The 17,103-nt window shown below is 41.9% G+C and overlaps 1 protein-coding gene across 1 annotated transcript in view; it reads left to right on the top strand.

Moving 5' to 3' along the window:
• The window catches only part of cadm2a (cell adhesion molecule 2a), a 441,503-nt gene that overhangs the window by 391,712 nt on the left and 32,688 nt on the right, over positions 1-17,103 (top strand). Inside the window, exons 6-8 of the mRNA XM_080436621.1 lie at positions 12,199-12,360; positions 13,907-13,997; positions 14,830-15,008. Of these exons, the coding sequence (XP_080292747.1) occupies positions 12,199-12,360; positions 13,907-13,997; positions 14,830-15,008 (432 nt within the window). The remainder of the gene's footprint in view (positions 1-12,198; positions 12,361-13,906; positions 13,998-14,829; positions 15,009-17,103) is intronic.

Genomic DNA, 17,103 nt, shown 5'->3' with positions numbered 1-17,103 from the left:
TATACTTCATTATGGTCCACCACTGCCCGTAATCATACTCTGGATTCAGTTCATCAACAAAATTATCATACAGTATCATCATATCATACTGTCATTGAATATTATCAATTGTGAGTCTATGGAGATGTTTACATATTTTTCATACTCTTTCTTTCTCTTTCTCTCTCTCTCTCTCTCTCTCTCTCTCTCTCTCTCTCTCTCTCTCTCTCTCTCTCTCTCTCTCTCTCTCTCTCTCTCTCTCTCTCTCTCTCTCTCTCTCTCTCTCTCTCTCTCTCTCTCTCTCTCTCTCTCTCTCTCTCACACACACACACACACACATGCATATGCACACAGAGCTCGTGTTGTAAATGTATGCATTCATTTCCTGCATCAGCAGCAGTAATGTAAACTCAAAAAGCCATTACGTTGAATCAACACATTTTGGAAACAACACATTGCTAGTGTGTAATCCCCATTTCACATTTCTGCTGACACAAATATTAAAGAGATTATTAACAGCCACAGGGGGGGAATTTCACTTAATGATTATTTTGGCTCAGACCTAAAGTGCGCCATTGAAACTGTGTGTGTGTGTGTGTGTGTGTGTGTGTGTGTGTGTGTGTGTGTGTGTGTGTGTGTGTGTGTGTGTGTGTGTGTGTGTGTGTGTGTGTGTGTGTGTGTGTGTGTGTGTGTTCTGTATATAGTTGCTCAGACTGCAGGTGTTGAATACTTACATCATGATCAAAAATGTTTATTGTAATTGTACATAAATCAGCAGCAAAAAAAACTGTTAACCTTAGGGCGAGATTGAGTCAAGATCGAGATCAAAGGGTGTCAAGACCGAGGTAGAGTGAGACTTTTTCTAATCGTAATCAAGACCATATCCAAATAATTATATTTTTCTAAAGGAAAAACTGAATTACTTACAATTATGTAAAGTAAACATTGATACATAATACTATTGTACATTATTTTCAGTTTTTGTTAAATCAAATTATGAAGCTATGTTCCTTTTTTCTGTTTTGATATTAGATTTTGTATTCAAATAGGGTAGGCAAAATAAGCCTTGGCTTCTTCCGACACCTTTCGGACCATTTTTAACTCGGAAGCTTTACTTGTATGTACTGTTCAACGGACCGAAATAAACTATAACTAACCAACTATACTGTAAAACAGAAGACAGTGTTTTGACCTGAATTTGACTGACTTTGGAAAAGCTCATAATTAATAATACAGTTGAGTAATCAAGTAATTAAGTAATTTATTCAAGAATAAATCTAAGAATTAATCAAAACCAAAATGGCGCCCAGATATTGATAGTAAATCTATTAAAGCTGCTGTAGCCAACTTTGGAGAAGAATTACAGAGTCCTCTTGGTCAGAGACCAAGTCAAGACAGAGTGAAATTGCAGGTGAGAGGGAGACCAAGACGATCAAAATGTGGTCTTAAGACCGGACTCAAGACCATGACCATGTATGAAATCCACCTTAAAAGGACGACATGCAGAGCTGCAGAAAGAGATTGACGAACTTTGAAAAAAATATATGTTAGATCTTAAACCTTCAAACAGCATCAAAGGGGCAGGTCAATGACATTTCGCGAGATTTCAGTAGATGCCAGTATCAAAAACAGCAAAGGACGACGGGCGAAGATGAGACGTTGCATAGCAACTGCTTGCACAGGCAGCTGGGGAGTACTTTCTTGTAGAAATGATTATTGTAATGAAATTGTTATTAAAAACTGTTACATTTGTGATTTGTACAGTATATCGCTTTCATGTTGCCATTTGTATTGGTCTACCAAATAGTTCACAGACCATGTGTTGAGTTAGAATCCGACTCCTGGTCTTGTCTCTCATGTCTCTCCTCTCTCTGCACTTGGTTTCCTGTCTCTCTACAACACCCTCCTATCTAAGAAATACATTTGATATCACGTAAGACAGAGCTCCAAGTATTTGACAACATTCAACCTTAAGAGATGTCTCAAAGAAAACCAAACTTGTAATCATGGGTAATTATCAGCTCTGTACAGTACTTTGCCAGGCTTTTTGCCTCCTTTTTGGGCATCCCAAGTTGCTGAAACCCTCTAACAACCAGTCTGTGGGTATGTCCTATAGGCTACCACATATAAAAGGAAATAGTCTGCACCCATAGCCCAGCTCTGAGATGGTATGTAGAAGTGGTTGATATTTAATGACCTTGGTCGTAAAGGCTTCCTCTAGGCTAAGGTCAAAGGTGCATGCAATCTCTAATACAGACACTTCTCTGGACTTTGCATCAACCACAACATCTGGTGTATTAGGTGTCAAAATGTCTGGATTATCGCAGAGATGAAACATGGATTGAATTACACAGGAATGTTTGTACATTCTCACTGAGGATGCATGATATTTTGATATGTCCTTTGCAATGACACACGCACACACATGCACACACACACACACACACACACACACACACACACACACACACACACACACACACACACACACACAAATGGGTGAATGCGTGAATCTCCTGGCTTGGCAGAGATTAATTAAGCAATTAAGACCCTACCATGCTCTGTGGCAAATGCTGAACAGTCCCAGTTGACCTAGATTTTAGATCAATATGGCAAGAGAAAAAGATCTTCGTGACTATGATAGAGGGTTCATTATTGGGTCATGGATGGCAGGAGCTTCAGTCACAAAGACTGCCCAACTAGCTAGTGTTTCAATAGGAACAGTAACTAAAGTGACATCTGCATGTCCATCTATGAGAAAGACATCAGTAAAATAGAAATCGAATGCGCACATTCAGTGACTGATGCTTGTGTATGAGTGTGATATCTAAGGAGAAAGCGACTCTTCCTCATGATCAGACTGTGTCTGTAGAACATTCCTTCGACGACTACATAGGGCTGCAGTGCATAAGCCCCTCGTTAAAAGGATGAAAGCACAGTTGAGAGTTAATGGTGCATAAACCACAGATACTGGCCTACAGAGATGTAGAAAAAAAAAGTGATATGGTCAGATGAGTCATCCTTAACCACAGCATATTCTCCACAGCTGGGTGAGTGCATGTGTGGCTGGGCAGAATGGTACAGGTCTGAATGCTTTGGCCCCTTCAGTGAGGAGGTCTGGTGCACGGTTGCCAGGTCTGCTAATTATAATTTCCCCGCAAGATTTTATTTGAAAATAGCCGATCTACAAGCTCACAAGTTGTGAGCTTGTAGATCTGCTATTTTCAAATAGCTGATGTATATGTTAAAGTGCTCATGTGGCCCATAGTCGCTTCTTTTGGGCTGGTTTTCCAAGACCCTGGTTGCTTGTTTCTCTCATAGAATCTGGCAACACTGGTCTGGTGGCTCTGTTGCGCTGTGGGGGTATTACTTACTTGGCCCTGCATCGGGGGATCTACAACGATGGGGATCGACATCGACAGGTTGTGAGCTTGTAGATTGGCTATTTGAACTATTTGAAAACGTTTTTAAAAATAGTAAAAAAAAATGGCTAAGAAGTTTAGGGATAATGGGTAAGGCACTGGCGAAAATAGGGCCCTTAGGGCTCTATTCAGAGCCAGATTTGAACAAACCACTAATTAGGGATTTCGGACTAGGCAAGAGGCGTTTCCCCGCAAAATTCGGTATTCTATGGCACCCCCCTCACCCGCCAAACACCTGAGCTACCCGTTACATTATGCATAGGTGTGGTTTGGGCGTTACAATGATAAAACCAATCACCGTGCCAGAAGCCATTGCCTTTAAGAGAAGACTGCGCTAGCCGTCATCCCGATCCAATATATGCTCTAGCCTATCTACCTGTCTGCACTGTTGCCTGGTCTGATTATTATAAGCCACATTGGGCTTGTTTTCCTTCTTTTTTTTTTTTATCCAAATACATTTTTATATTAATTTGTAGCCTATTGTGTTCACAATAAGCTTGTCATATTAGTCAGATCCGGAATAGTATATGAAAGCCATTTAAAATATGTATACTATTGGTACACACTGGCTGCTCCCAAATAATTAATTACATCATGTTGCGACAACGCTCCTACGTGGTACACAGACAAACAGTAGCACATGGGTATAATAAATTGGACAGTTTTAGGAAAGGTCTATAGCCTATGTACTCACGTTGGCTGTTATCGTTCTATTTCCACCGTTCTAATGGATTCCAGGGGTGTGTAAACATCTCTGAAGTTGCTCCATAGTTTCCTCTGAAGTGACGCAAAGTTAACTTACATCCATATTGTCCCCGTTATCTTTCATCATCCACCTTTGTTCAGTAATCCCGAACAGAGCTAAACTTTAAGTTTACATCAATCAAAGCCTCTCAAACCCAGACACATTTCTGCGATGCGTATGTGCGTCGCCTACCCAAAATAACAGACATACAAGCTATCAACGGCGCTGCGTCATGTCGTGTCGACAGTTACAGATCTGTTATTTTGGGCAGCATACAATGAGGCGCGCGCGCGCCACGGAGTAGCCTATCACTAAACCAAAAACATTACATTACGTGGTCAACAACATACTAGACATGTAACTTGCTTGGAGCTTTTAATGCAGTGGTTCTCAACCTGTGGGTCGAGACCACAATGGAGCACCCAACGCCTGGCGAGCTTGTAGATCTGCTATTTTCACAATATTTATCTGTGGAACCGAGTCAAACAAAATGGGGGGGTCCCCAGTTCAAATATGGTTATTTTGGGGGGTCATGAACGTAGCGTTTGCATGGGAGGCGTTGTGAGCTTGTAGATCTGCTATTTTCAAATAGCTGATGTATATGTTAGAGTGCTCATGTGGCCCATAGTCGCTTGACTCGCTTCTTTTGGGCTGGTTTTCCTAGACCTGGTTGCTTGTTAGTTGTTTTTCCTCACAACACTGGCACTGATGATAACTAGACGGCAGCCGTCATAGAATCAAAATGACCCCGCTGGGAGTGGTGGTGGCGTTTGTGGTAGAGTGACCATGGGTTTGTATGAAGAGAGATAGCGCATATGCGGTAGAGTGAGCATCGGTTTATATGAAGAGAGAGAGCACATTTGCGGTAGAGTGAGCATGGGGTTGTATAGAGAGAGATAGCGCATATGCGGTAGAGTGAGCATCGGTTTATATGAAGAGAGAGAGCACATTTGCGGTAGAGTGAGCATGGGGTTGTATAGAGAGAGATAGCGCATATGCGGTAGAGTGAGCATCGGTTTATATGAAGAGAGAGAGCACATTTGCGGTAGAGTGAGCATGGGGTTGTATAGAGAGAGATAGCGCATATGCGGTAGAGTGAGCATCGGTTTATATGAAGAGAGAGAGCACATTTGCGGTAGAGTGAGCATGGGGTTGTATAGAGAGAGATAGCGCATATGCGGTAGAGTGAGCATCGGTTTATATGAAGAGAGAGAGCACATTTGCGGTAGAGTGAGCATGGGGTTGTACAAAGAGAGAGAGGCATTTGCGGTAGAGTGAGCGAGCATGGGTTTGTATAAAGAAAGAGCGCATTTCACACACAGATCATTCATATATTACCAAGATTTAATGAGAAATAAGGCTTCTTTAGAAAAATGACTGACGGGCTGGGCTGGGTCTAATTTGTCAATTATTAGTCGAGCCGGGCTGAAATATTTAGGGGATATGAAAGCTCTAGTTAGTAGTTTGAAGTGCTCATGTGGCCTTAGAGTTGCTTCTTTTTGTTTTCATAGACCTGCGGACTGCGGTTGCTTATTTCTCTCCAAGGCTGGCAACACGGCTCATGGTCCAACGCACAAAGCCATTGTAGTGTCTGTGTGCACTTGACGGGTGATTTTATAAACCAGCGGGTGCTTCTAGAATCCACTATCCCCCGTCCCCAAGCCGTACCCATGTGTGTCTGTAGAATTGCAATGTGGGGGATATAGCAACAACACGCCCACGGGCACACCTCCACGCGCAAATAACGGCGTCGGCATAATGGTGACGGGTAGAGCAGGTGCTAGAATAACCTATTGGGGCGGCGCAGGTCCATTATCCCGATTTAACGGGGAATTTTTGGCCTGAGAATGGGGCCCATAGTCTACTTGTCTTAGCCTGGTTCCAGACGAATCTGCCATCTCAATAGAGATTGGATTTCTCTCCCTCCGAAGTTGTGAGGGACCAATCAGGGCCCAGTATGCAAATAATATGGGGCGGGTTTATCCCCAGAGGCATTTTTTAAATTTGCCTCTCGGAAATGCAGGCTCCACACAGAGATTCCAGACTAATATCTACGCAGTGATAATACTGTACCTGTCTTGGAAGGGTCACTGCAGATCAATATAAAGTGATTCTGAGTGTTCGCCTTTATCCTATGATGAAACACTTCTATCTTGATGGGAGTGGTTTCTTAAGATGACAATGCATGCCCCCATCCACAAGGCACAAAGTGGGCACTGAATTTGACGAGTATAAAAATAACTTGAATCACATGCCATGGGTTTTGCAGTCGCCCACTCTTTGCCCAATTGAACAATTATGAAGAAAACAAATGTGTCTGGCAAGCATCAGACAGAGTTCCCTGCCATCATCATCAAAACCAAATGAGGGAAAATCTCTTTTGGAAATTATACTCCGTCCTTCCAGTTCTGAATTGTTATCAACTGTCTAGTCTACAGTACATTGAAAAGAATCAACGGAAAATGCAAAGCTACTTACATGTTGACAGTGACTGCGGATTATAGGGCTGATTGCTGAGTAGTCTTTGTTTAAAATGTTAGACTCCTATCTGTAAGAGTAACCAATGGCATTATAACAAAGTGTTTAATCAAATGCAATCAAAAAGAAGAATGCATTAGTAAGTTCGTAAAATGATGGTCACATTCTAAAAGACTGTGCACGAGAATGCTATACGCACACCATAAGTCCTTATAGTGGTGGCGGCCCACGGCAGAATAATCTCAATAGTTGTCTTCAAGAGACAAGAAGGTGGCCGCACACACAGGTAGCCAAAGGACCAATATTTTATTTTAGGACGCAGAGTAAAAGGAGAAACAGCAGCATGAATGTCAAGAGAAAAATCTGATGTACGCTCAGCATCTAAACACTGCAGTCCTCTTACGTGACACATACAGAGGTCAGAGGTCAACCGCTGTTCAGTATACCATAGGGTCACTTATATTATCTACATATACGGTGCAATCAGTGGTGTAAAGTAACTAAGTACATTTACCCAAGTACTGTACTTAAGTACAATTTTGAGGTACTTTTACTTTACCGGAGTATTTCCAATTGTCCTTTACTCCACTACATCTCAGAGGCAAATATTGTACTTTTACTCCACTACAATTATTTGAAAACTTTAGTTATTAGTTACTTTGCAGATATATAAATATATTAAATTATAAAACATACATTAACCACTTGAGCCCTGTTTTATACCTAGGCTATTTGAAAATAGCCGATCTACAAGCTCACAACGCGTCGCGGTGCGACGCGTTGTGAGCTTGTAGATCTGCTATTTTCAAACATTTTAGTACTTTTACTTTTGGTACTTTTAAGTAAATTTTGATACCAATACTTTTGTACTTTTACTCAAGTACATTTTGAATTCCGGACTTTCTACTTGTAACAGAGTAGTTCTACATTGCAGTATTGATACTTTTTACTTTAAGCAAAACATTTGAGTACTTTTTCTACCACATGGGTGCAATAATAAACAATGCGCGGAGGCAGAAATATTATTGGGTTTGCTCTGGGGTAACTTGTGAGCTGTAAAGTGGAAATCTCGCATGGGCAGAGATGTATACGTTTCACCTCCATGAGCACCACTCGGCCGCCCCAAGCTCTCACCGGCTTTGAATCTATCTGTCAATGCTTAGCCCACACCAAAAAAAAAGAAGAAAATAGAAAGAATCTCTTCAAAGATGTGTGGACGTGGGGATTTATTTTTCCGGAAATGTCTGTCATTGATTTTCTCATTGTTTTTCATACCGTTTTTTTTTTTTAGTTTTTTTTGCTGACTATGGTTGAGTGGACACGTCCAAAGTATCTCTGAAGTGTTGCAGAAGTCTTCTGGCTCTTGTCTCTCACAACTTATTTGGTCCGTGCCTGCTTACTTTCTTTATAGGCACACTGAGGAAACTTTAATTTGCTTTCATTGGCACTCAGCATAATGTATGTCGGGAGTCATCAACAACAGCAGCTGATGATTGTGCCTGCTGTGTGTGTGTGAGGTGTGTAAACTTCAAGTGAGACTCCCTCTGAGTTTTGGCAAATTACATTAGAGGTAGACAGCAAATATGCACGTACTGTATACACATCCAGAGAGGTGAATGCGCGCACACACTAAAATTGACTTACGTACTGAAAGCAAAAGTGTTCATTTTGCAGAATGTCCCATTTTACAAGTTTCCAAATGTATAATTATTTTTTTTTAAATAGCAGATCTACAAGCTCACAGCGCACTGCGAAGCGTGTATTGTGAGCTTGTAGAATGGCTATTTTCAAATAGCCAAAGTTTAAATAGGACTGAAGTGGGTAATGTATGTTTTGTAATGATAATTCAAAATAACTGGTAACGAAAGTTTTCATTTGTAGTATATATATATATATATATATATATATATATATATATAAGTATTGAAAATTGGAAATACTCCAGTAAAGTAAAAGTACCTCAAAATTGTACTAGATACTTTGTTACTTTACATAACTGCAAACATGCACATAGTCGGGCATACACATCCAGAGAGGTGAATGCACACACACACACACACACACACACAGTTCCCATTTGCTGCACTGATTGACTGAAATGGACACGTTTCTTCAGGTTTTTTGTCTCCCAGTTTGATTAAAGGAACTAATTATTAAACCAAAGTTCAGGCATGGGGCAAGACGAGAATGCATCTGACAGTCTCCCTTTCTCTCAGAGGAACTGTAGCTGGACTCATTACTATTCCTTCAGCACACCTGTGCTGCGCTCAATTACAAAGAGCACCACATTTGCAGAGTAAAGCCCTCGCCAATTAATGTGTCTTCAATTCATTTGTGTTCACACAAAGGTTCTACGTTGTCTCACTTTAGAAATGCGCCCATCTCTTCTGGAGATCGTTTCCAGAGACAGTGGCCTCCAGCATATCAATACTCGTGCACAGACACACACACACACCGCTGACAGTGACAAAACAGACGATACATTTGGTGTGATGAGACAGACAAGCCAACAGCTGCCAGCAGAACAGCACACATTTCTGATCCATGGTCCCGTGTTACGCATAAGCACACAGATGCATTTCAAACCAATAATAATAACCAATACACTGGTTTTATTGTATGGGTTGCATATATGTTTGTATATCTACTTGCAGGCCATTTGGCTACAATGGTGGTGATGGCTGATTTATGGCATTCTGTGTATTCCATCATTCTCATAATCAATGGTTGTCTTCGGTGATGGGGGCTGATTGTGGGCACTCTGTGCCTTCTGTTAGCCTGTGTGCCTACTTAAAGCCAACCTGGGCAACCTGTAACTAGTGCTGATGATGGTCTGAGGACCGAAACGTCCACTCTCTTTACTTCTGCACCTTTTTTTGCACCATGTAAACACAAAAATGTATGTTTTTGCAACCTACAGAGCCTCATTGTTTTATTTGTCAAAGTGCGGGTATCTTAAGTTTTTTGGAAACCAATACTTTCCCAATGATCTGATGACCCTTGAATGATCACGTGAATATGTTTGGAGCACTTACGTCCAAAAGTGAACCTGTTCTACTGTATATCTTCATGCTCTGTGGTTGTAACTTGATAATGTTCTCATAAGGCAGTGGTTCCCAAACGGTGAGCCCTGAGACTGGACAAGGTGTTCCTTGCGGTTTTGTGATCGTTGAAATATAACTATATACAACTTTATGAATTTTTGAATTGCACACAGTATCTCAAAATCCGATGTGTGGGTTGCCATGAAACTTGCCGTTTGTATTCACACTCCATGGAGTCTACGGAAGCCTTTTGGACTCTTAGTTTTTTGTTTTTGTGGTTGTTTGTTTGTTTCATAGTATTGTAGCATCTGTCTTTCAACTGAAGATCTATCTTTCTTTACACTCATCATAGATCCAGAATGCATCGGAGTTCCTCACAGGTTGAATTTGTTTATGTCTCCTGAACAGTGTTTGTTCTCTCTCTCTCTCTCTCTCTCTCTCTCTCTCTCTCTCTCTCTCTCTCTCTCTCTCTCTCTCTCTCTCTCTCTCTCTCTCTCTCTCTCTCTCTCTCTCGCCTTTTTGCTCATCATCCACATTCTGCTCACTTCCACCACTCCAGTGAGGTGCTGAAGCCGCCTCCCCCTGGCGATAAATGACTGACAGGTCTGCAGCGTTGACAACACCTGAATAGACCACGGGAGAGCAAAGAAATGATTGGCTTTCTGAACAAAGAAAAGTGCAGTATGAAATATAGACAGGAGGAGAGGAGAGAGAGAGAGGGGGAGGGCTGGAGAGATGAGAGACAGAGAGAGAGAGAGATCTATGCTTTGCTTTACCAGTGGGTAGAGTTGTCTCAGCATCTTCATCGGCTACATATATCATGGTCCCATGTTCCCTATATGCCCTTCTCTCCATCAGTGAATTCTACCCCTTACTACTCCTGTTCTGTGTTAATCATCCTTTTCTGCCTTTATTGATAGTATACAGTAGACTGACAGGAAATGGGGAGAGAGAGATGGGGAGTGACACGCAGCAAAGGTAGTCGGGATACAGCGGCCCATCACCTCTTTTGAAAATTTGCTAAAATGGCAAGAGTATGTCAAAACCCATTTTGGAACCTGGGGATCTTTTCTTTTGCATATTTATGATATAGGTTGGTCTTTCAAAAACAGTTTCTTCACAAGAGGTTTCTCCAAAATACAGTATAATATATACTGTGTGTGTGTGTGTGTGTGTGTGTGTGTGTGTGTGTGTGTGTGTGTGTGTGTGTGTGTGTGTGTGTGTGTACGTCTGACTTTTGTACACATTTATATATACCATAGAGAGAACGTTATTTAAGCATTTAATCCTGCCTGTAATGGTGCCATGGACCACCAGTGGCCGGTTGACAAACAGTGCAGTAGACAGCAGCAGAGATTGCAATATTCACACTTACAGTACGTCATCACAGAAGAACACAGCAGAACACCACGTTGGTCTGCACAGCTATCATTCATCGATCATAGAGTCCCACTGTGTATACCACACAGACAGTGTTGGACACCCAGCTGGAGATTGGATAATAAGCTCTTGGTAGAGCTGATCAATGACCCCTATGAAGTCCTGTTGTATTTAGAACGTGGAGAAGGAAACTACTTTAGTATTGACTAGACTTGTTTTGTCCCAATGTGGCCATAATCCTTCCTCAAGTTAACTCTAAACCGCCTCGGCCTTCAGTGGCTCCCGTACTGGGAATCAATTACGGTGCACTCCAGCTGCGTTCAGTTCACGTGTCAGTTACAAAGGATACAAAGAAACACAGCATATGTGTAGCTTTGTTGCTGAAGTTGAAACCAGCTAAACTTTTTTTTTTTGCTTTGTAATGGTTTATAACCCTTTAAGACCGGGAACGCATCTGTGTCACTTTAGATTTTCTTTTGGCTATTTTTTTTTTATCTTGAAAATGTGTACAAATCTTTGAATATATATATATATATATATATGTTTTAAAGCGAACATTTTTAACTCAGATATGTGCTTCTGGGGGGGGGGGGGGGGGGGGGGGGGTGGTCCCTGGAACAACACATTTTGGGGGTCCGCGGCCAAATACATATCATTTTGGGTGGTCCTTGGACATGGAAAAGTTGGAGCACCACTGATATTATAGCAGCACAAGTTTAAAAAAAAAAAACTGACACTTCTTTTCGGTAGCAAAAAACAGAAGAATTAGCAAGGCTAATCTGTGGAGAAAAAAAACCTGGGGAACAAAAACATGCATTTTCAGAAAACTTTCAGGAAAAGATCAGGAAAGCCAGAAGAGTTTGGAATGGCACATATCTGTAGCTGTTGTAGCTTTTATGCATCTTTGTATCTTCATGTCGCTGGTCTTCCATTGACAATGAATGGTTGTTGACTGTATCTTAAAATGCACTTCCTGCATTATATAAGCACAATAAAATCTGTGGTATTCATTGAGCTCCGAGAGAGTGTACACTCAAAATGAACGCAGAGGATAGTACTGTGTCGAATGCCTGTAGACGTGTAGGCTTTATAGTGTGTGTGTAATGTACAGTATGTGACAACACATTGCTCTGTTCTCCTCCCCCTCAAGGTGCCAAGGAGGTGAATGCCAGTGGGAAGACGTTCACCGTGCGCAGCTCTCTGGAGCTGCACGTGGACAGAAGTGACGACGGGGTCGCCTTCACATGCAAGGTGGACCACGTGGCGCTCTCCCAGACACCACAGCAGGCCACTGAAGTACTGGAGGTCCACTGTGAGTTTACCACGCACACACACGCACACACACACACACACACACACACACACACACACACACACACACACACACACACACACACACACACTCATTATTATTGCACTGTATCCAACTACACAAAAAGCGATCTATTATTTTTTAATGTATTATATCAGTACTTTGTGTGCACTCATTAGACACTCATACAGAGGCAAATTATATACCCTAAATCAGTGGTTCTCAAACTATGGGTCGCGACCCAAAGTGGGGTCGCGGGAAGGTGTCGTTGGGGACTTTTTTTTAATCAAGAAACGGTGTAAAAAATAAAGTGTAGTCGTCGCCACCAAACCAACTACCGTAAATCCTCTAATAGTGACCCAGGCTTGTATTTGTTTCAACTGTAGCGGGTACCAGGTTTTTATTGAAAGGAGGCATGTATAAGAGAGAGGCCTATATTTCTATTTTTTTTTAAAAGGCTTGTATTATATTATTATTGTATTGTATCGTATTGTACAAAAAGAGGCTTGTATTAGAAGAGAGGCTTTTAATTGCTTGTTTCAACAACGCCCCCGGTCATTCATAGAGAGCCGGTTTTTAATTGAATAGATGTCACTATTAGAGGATTTACGATATTGACTTGACTCCTTATTCACACACACACGCACGCGCGCGCGCACACACACACACACACACACACACACACACACACACACACACACACACACACACACACACACACACACACACACACACACACACACACACAGCCCCACCTCCAGCAGCAGCCCAAAAAAAATCCCTCATAATATGGGGTCGTGGTATAAAAACGTTTGAGAAGCCCTGTCTTAAATACTCGATATACACGCCATGTTTGAAGTCGATCGTCACACACACATACAGTGAGATATTCTGTGCATTTATAGATATACATGATTGAAAAATATATTTACTGGGGCACGGTAGCGCTGTCGCCTCACAGCTAGAAGGTCCCGTGTTCGATTCCCGCCGGGGATGCTGTGGGCGCTGGGGGCGTGTCCTCTCCCCCGCTTCATCAGCGCCCATACCCCATACCCTAGGTGGGGTTGTCGAAAGGGCCTCTCTGTGTGGAGTTTGCATGTTCTCCCCGTGTCTCGTAGGGTAGTTAATACCCTCACAAAAACATGTAGTAATCCAGGTCGCTATACCGCCTCCCCCATGACAGCCGGGGCGCCTGATGGAGGGGAAAGGAACTGGTTGGAATAACGTGTTCCTTCCACACGCTACGTCCTACCGGGGAAACTCCCCCCTGTCATGTGACAAGAAGTTTAGTTGGCTCTCATGCATTGAAGGAGGCATGAGCTCGGCTCTGCGCTCCCCAGGCTGGCGAGGGGAGGGTAGCGCCCAGGATCACTTAGACAATTGGCACTGGGTGAAAAAGGGTTGCAAAATCGTGGGATATAAAAAAAAAAAAAAAAAAAATCTACAGATTTATAGATGATGAATAAAAGATTAGTTAGTTGTAGCTCCATGTAGCGTAAAACTATATATTCAGCGTTTTCAACAACAATTGTTGTGTGTTTCCCAGATGCTCCTCGTGTGGAAATCATCAACTCGCAGGCGTTCCCCCAGGAGGGTCAATACCTGAAGCTGGAGTGCGTTTCCAAAGGAAACCCCTCGTAAGTCACTGTCTGAGCAATGCACGTTCATGATGTTTGCAAAGTTTATCTCATCTCAAGCCTTAGCAGCAAAGCACATCTACCTTTACAATCTGCACGCAGTGGGTTTCTGGTGCAGTGCAATGGAATGGATGTTTTTTTGTTTGTTTTATCTCTGAAGTCTGCTTAGTTACTGATGCAGCCTTTTCCATCATTCAGTAGCTTCTTCTGAAACCACTGGCTTGATTCATCATCAACATGTGTTGCTATATTACCAGTGATGTTAAGTAACTAAGTACATTTACTTGAGTACTGTACTTAAGTACAATTCTGAGGTACTTTTACTTTACTGGAGTATTTCCAATTTTCCAATACTTTTAATCTCAGAGGCAAATATTGCACTTTTATTCCACTACAATTATTTGAAAACGTTTAGTTACTTATAGATTTTGATTTTATTATTTTGATTTTATTATTACAAAACATACAATAACCACTTCAGCCCTATATATATTTCGTCCATTTGAAAATAGCCGATCTACTATTTTCAAAATATTTGTTCACATTTTATACATTTGAAAACTTGTGAAATGGGACATTCTGCATAATGAGTACTTTTACTTTTGTACTTTAAGTACATTTTGATACCAATACTGAATTCCGGACTTTTACTTGTAACAGAGTGTTTCTACATTGCAGTATTGATACTTTTACTTAGGTAAAAAATTTGAGTACTTTTTGCTCCACTGCATATTACACACGGTATTGTCCAATGGTTCCTTTCACTCAATAAGATGTGTAAAATGTGTTGCTATATTACACACGGTATCGCCCCATGGTTCTGTCCCCTCAGACCGGACCCTGTGACGTGGACGAAGGACGGCGGCGAGCTCCCCGACCTGGAGAGGATGATCGTAGAGGGAAGAGAGCTGACCTTCACTCAGCTCAACAAGACAGACAACGGCACCTACCGCTGTGAAGCCAGGAACCACCTGGGCACCAGCAGTGCTGAATACGTTCTCTACGTGTATGGTGAGCTCAGTCACAGGATACACACACCTTGTATGACCATATTTCATCTTTTTTTTAGCTTTTTCATATATTCCTATTTTTTTCGTCTGTGTTTTGATAGCCTGGGATCAATACCATTTTCGGGTTTCTGATCCGGTCAGGCGGCCGGAACCCGCACAAGCCGGAACCAAAAGGGCCTGTGTATCGCCCCAAAAGAATTCCTCGTGATCAAGGGCATTTAGATTTTAGGGTCTACCCAATAAAACCCTTGATGCGGCGTAGTTTAGCTTGTAGAAATAGTTTGTTTGGTATATCCATCCTTCATTCCAACTCGTAGCGACTGGCGAGGCTAAACTAGAACTCGATTTAGCATTTAAATGCTAACAGGGAGAACCGAAACAAAGCAACACCGAAAAACCGGAACCGCACACCCGGAACCAGAGGATTTTATTCCGTTTTTTTTTCCCAGTAGGCGTGGCCTAGACTGCATCACACAGGCCATTTGATAATGAATACCAGGCTTTCCTCTGAGGTGGAAAGTCTGGTGACGCGAGGTTAGCGTTTTGACAGTGTTGCGCAAAAATTGTGAGCTTGTAGATCAGCTATTTTTGGTATAAACTGTTTCGCCTCAAATGACATGCCCAAAATAGGGACACCATGCACGTCGAAAGCGGTTAAGTCTGTTTGTTTGTTTGTAGGCTTTATAAATATTTCAACAATGAAAAGTATGAACCAGAGCGTAACACAGGTTCTTTTTTCATTTCCTGAAAAGTAAAATCTTTGGACATACAAGGTTTCCTCCTGACAGCGACGATATGCTGTTACATTTACAGTATGTACGTTTAATCTTTCTGCCCACATCCAGATATCACTGTGAACACCGTCTAAAGCGAGCCGCTGAGAGAGTTCACTGTGACTCAGGAGGAACAAAATACACATCAGGCAAAGAAACCACAAGAAAACCACAAGAGGGTTTAGAGCATTTATTTGTCCAACATGAGTCGGACTAATATCGATTTGGGACGATACTGTAACATTAATGTACTGTAACATTATTTATATTTGGGTACTCTGTAATGTACTCACTTACATAAGAAACTGTACTTTACTGCACTTTAATAGACTGATCACTGATATAGAGATCGAATAATTCTCTCACACACGCACGCGCGCGCGCTTACACACACACACACACACACACACACACACACACACACACACACACACACACACACACACACACACACACACACACACACAGCGGTATACTGTATTTCCGAGGGCTGGAACAGGATGCATTGCGTCTTCTTAACCCTCACATCCGCCAGCGTCCTCCGAAGACACAGTCTTCTGGGTGATACAGAGCTGCTGTATCAAGCCTGCTGATCTGAGTACTGCACTGCTGATCCTAACGGCACATGCGATTAGTGTTAGACTATCTCAAAGGCAGGCAAACAGGGGCCTTAGGTGAAACAAATGCTACCTACGCTATTCCGTAAATAAACTCGTATCGTCCCAGATACCGGTGCATCCCACCGCACGCACGCCAGTGGTGTAAAGTAACTAAGTACATTTACTCAAGTACTGTTACTCAAGTAATGTAAGTATAATTTTGAGGTACTTTTACTTTACTGGAGTATTTCCAATTGTCTATACTTTTACTTCTATTCCACTGCATCTCAGAGGCAAATATTGTACTTTTACTCCACTACAATTATTTGAAAACTTTAATTACTAGTTATTTTGCAGATATAGATTATTATATTTTAAAACGTACATTAACCTTTTAGCCTTATTTTATACCTAGGCTATTTGAAAATAGCCGATCTACAAGCTCACGACGCATCGCATCATGACGTGTTGTGAGCTTGTAGATCTGCTATTTTCAAACATTTTAGTACTTTTACTTTTGGTACTTTAAGTATATTTTGATGCCAATACTTTTGTACTTTTACTCAAGTAACTCGAGTACTTTTTCCACCACTGCACGCACGCACGCACACAAACTCACTCATTCACATGTTGCGGTGGGGAAATGTGTGAGGGAGGCACAAATATTCCGCTCCTGCCTTGTCAGGAATATCACCAGGAAGGATAACTAATTCCCCAGACCGCC

The sequence above is a fragment of the Gymnoscopelus braueri genome, assembly GCF_963280865.1.
Source record: "Gymnoscopelus braueri genome assembly, chromosome: 8".
Lineage (NCBI taxonomy): Eukaryota > Metazoa > Chordata > Actinopteri > Myctophiformes > Myctophidae > Gymnoscopelus > Gymnoscopelus braueri.
This window is presented reverse-complemented; position numbering and strand designations above follow the sequence as displayed.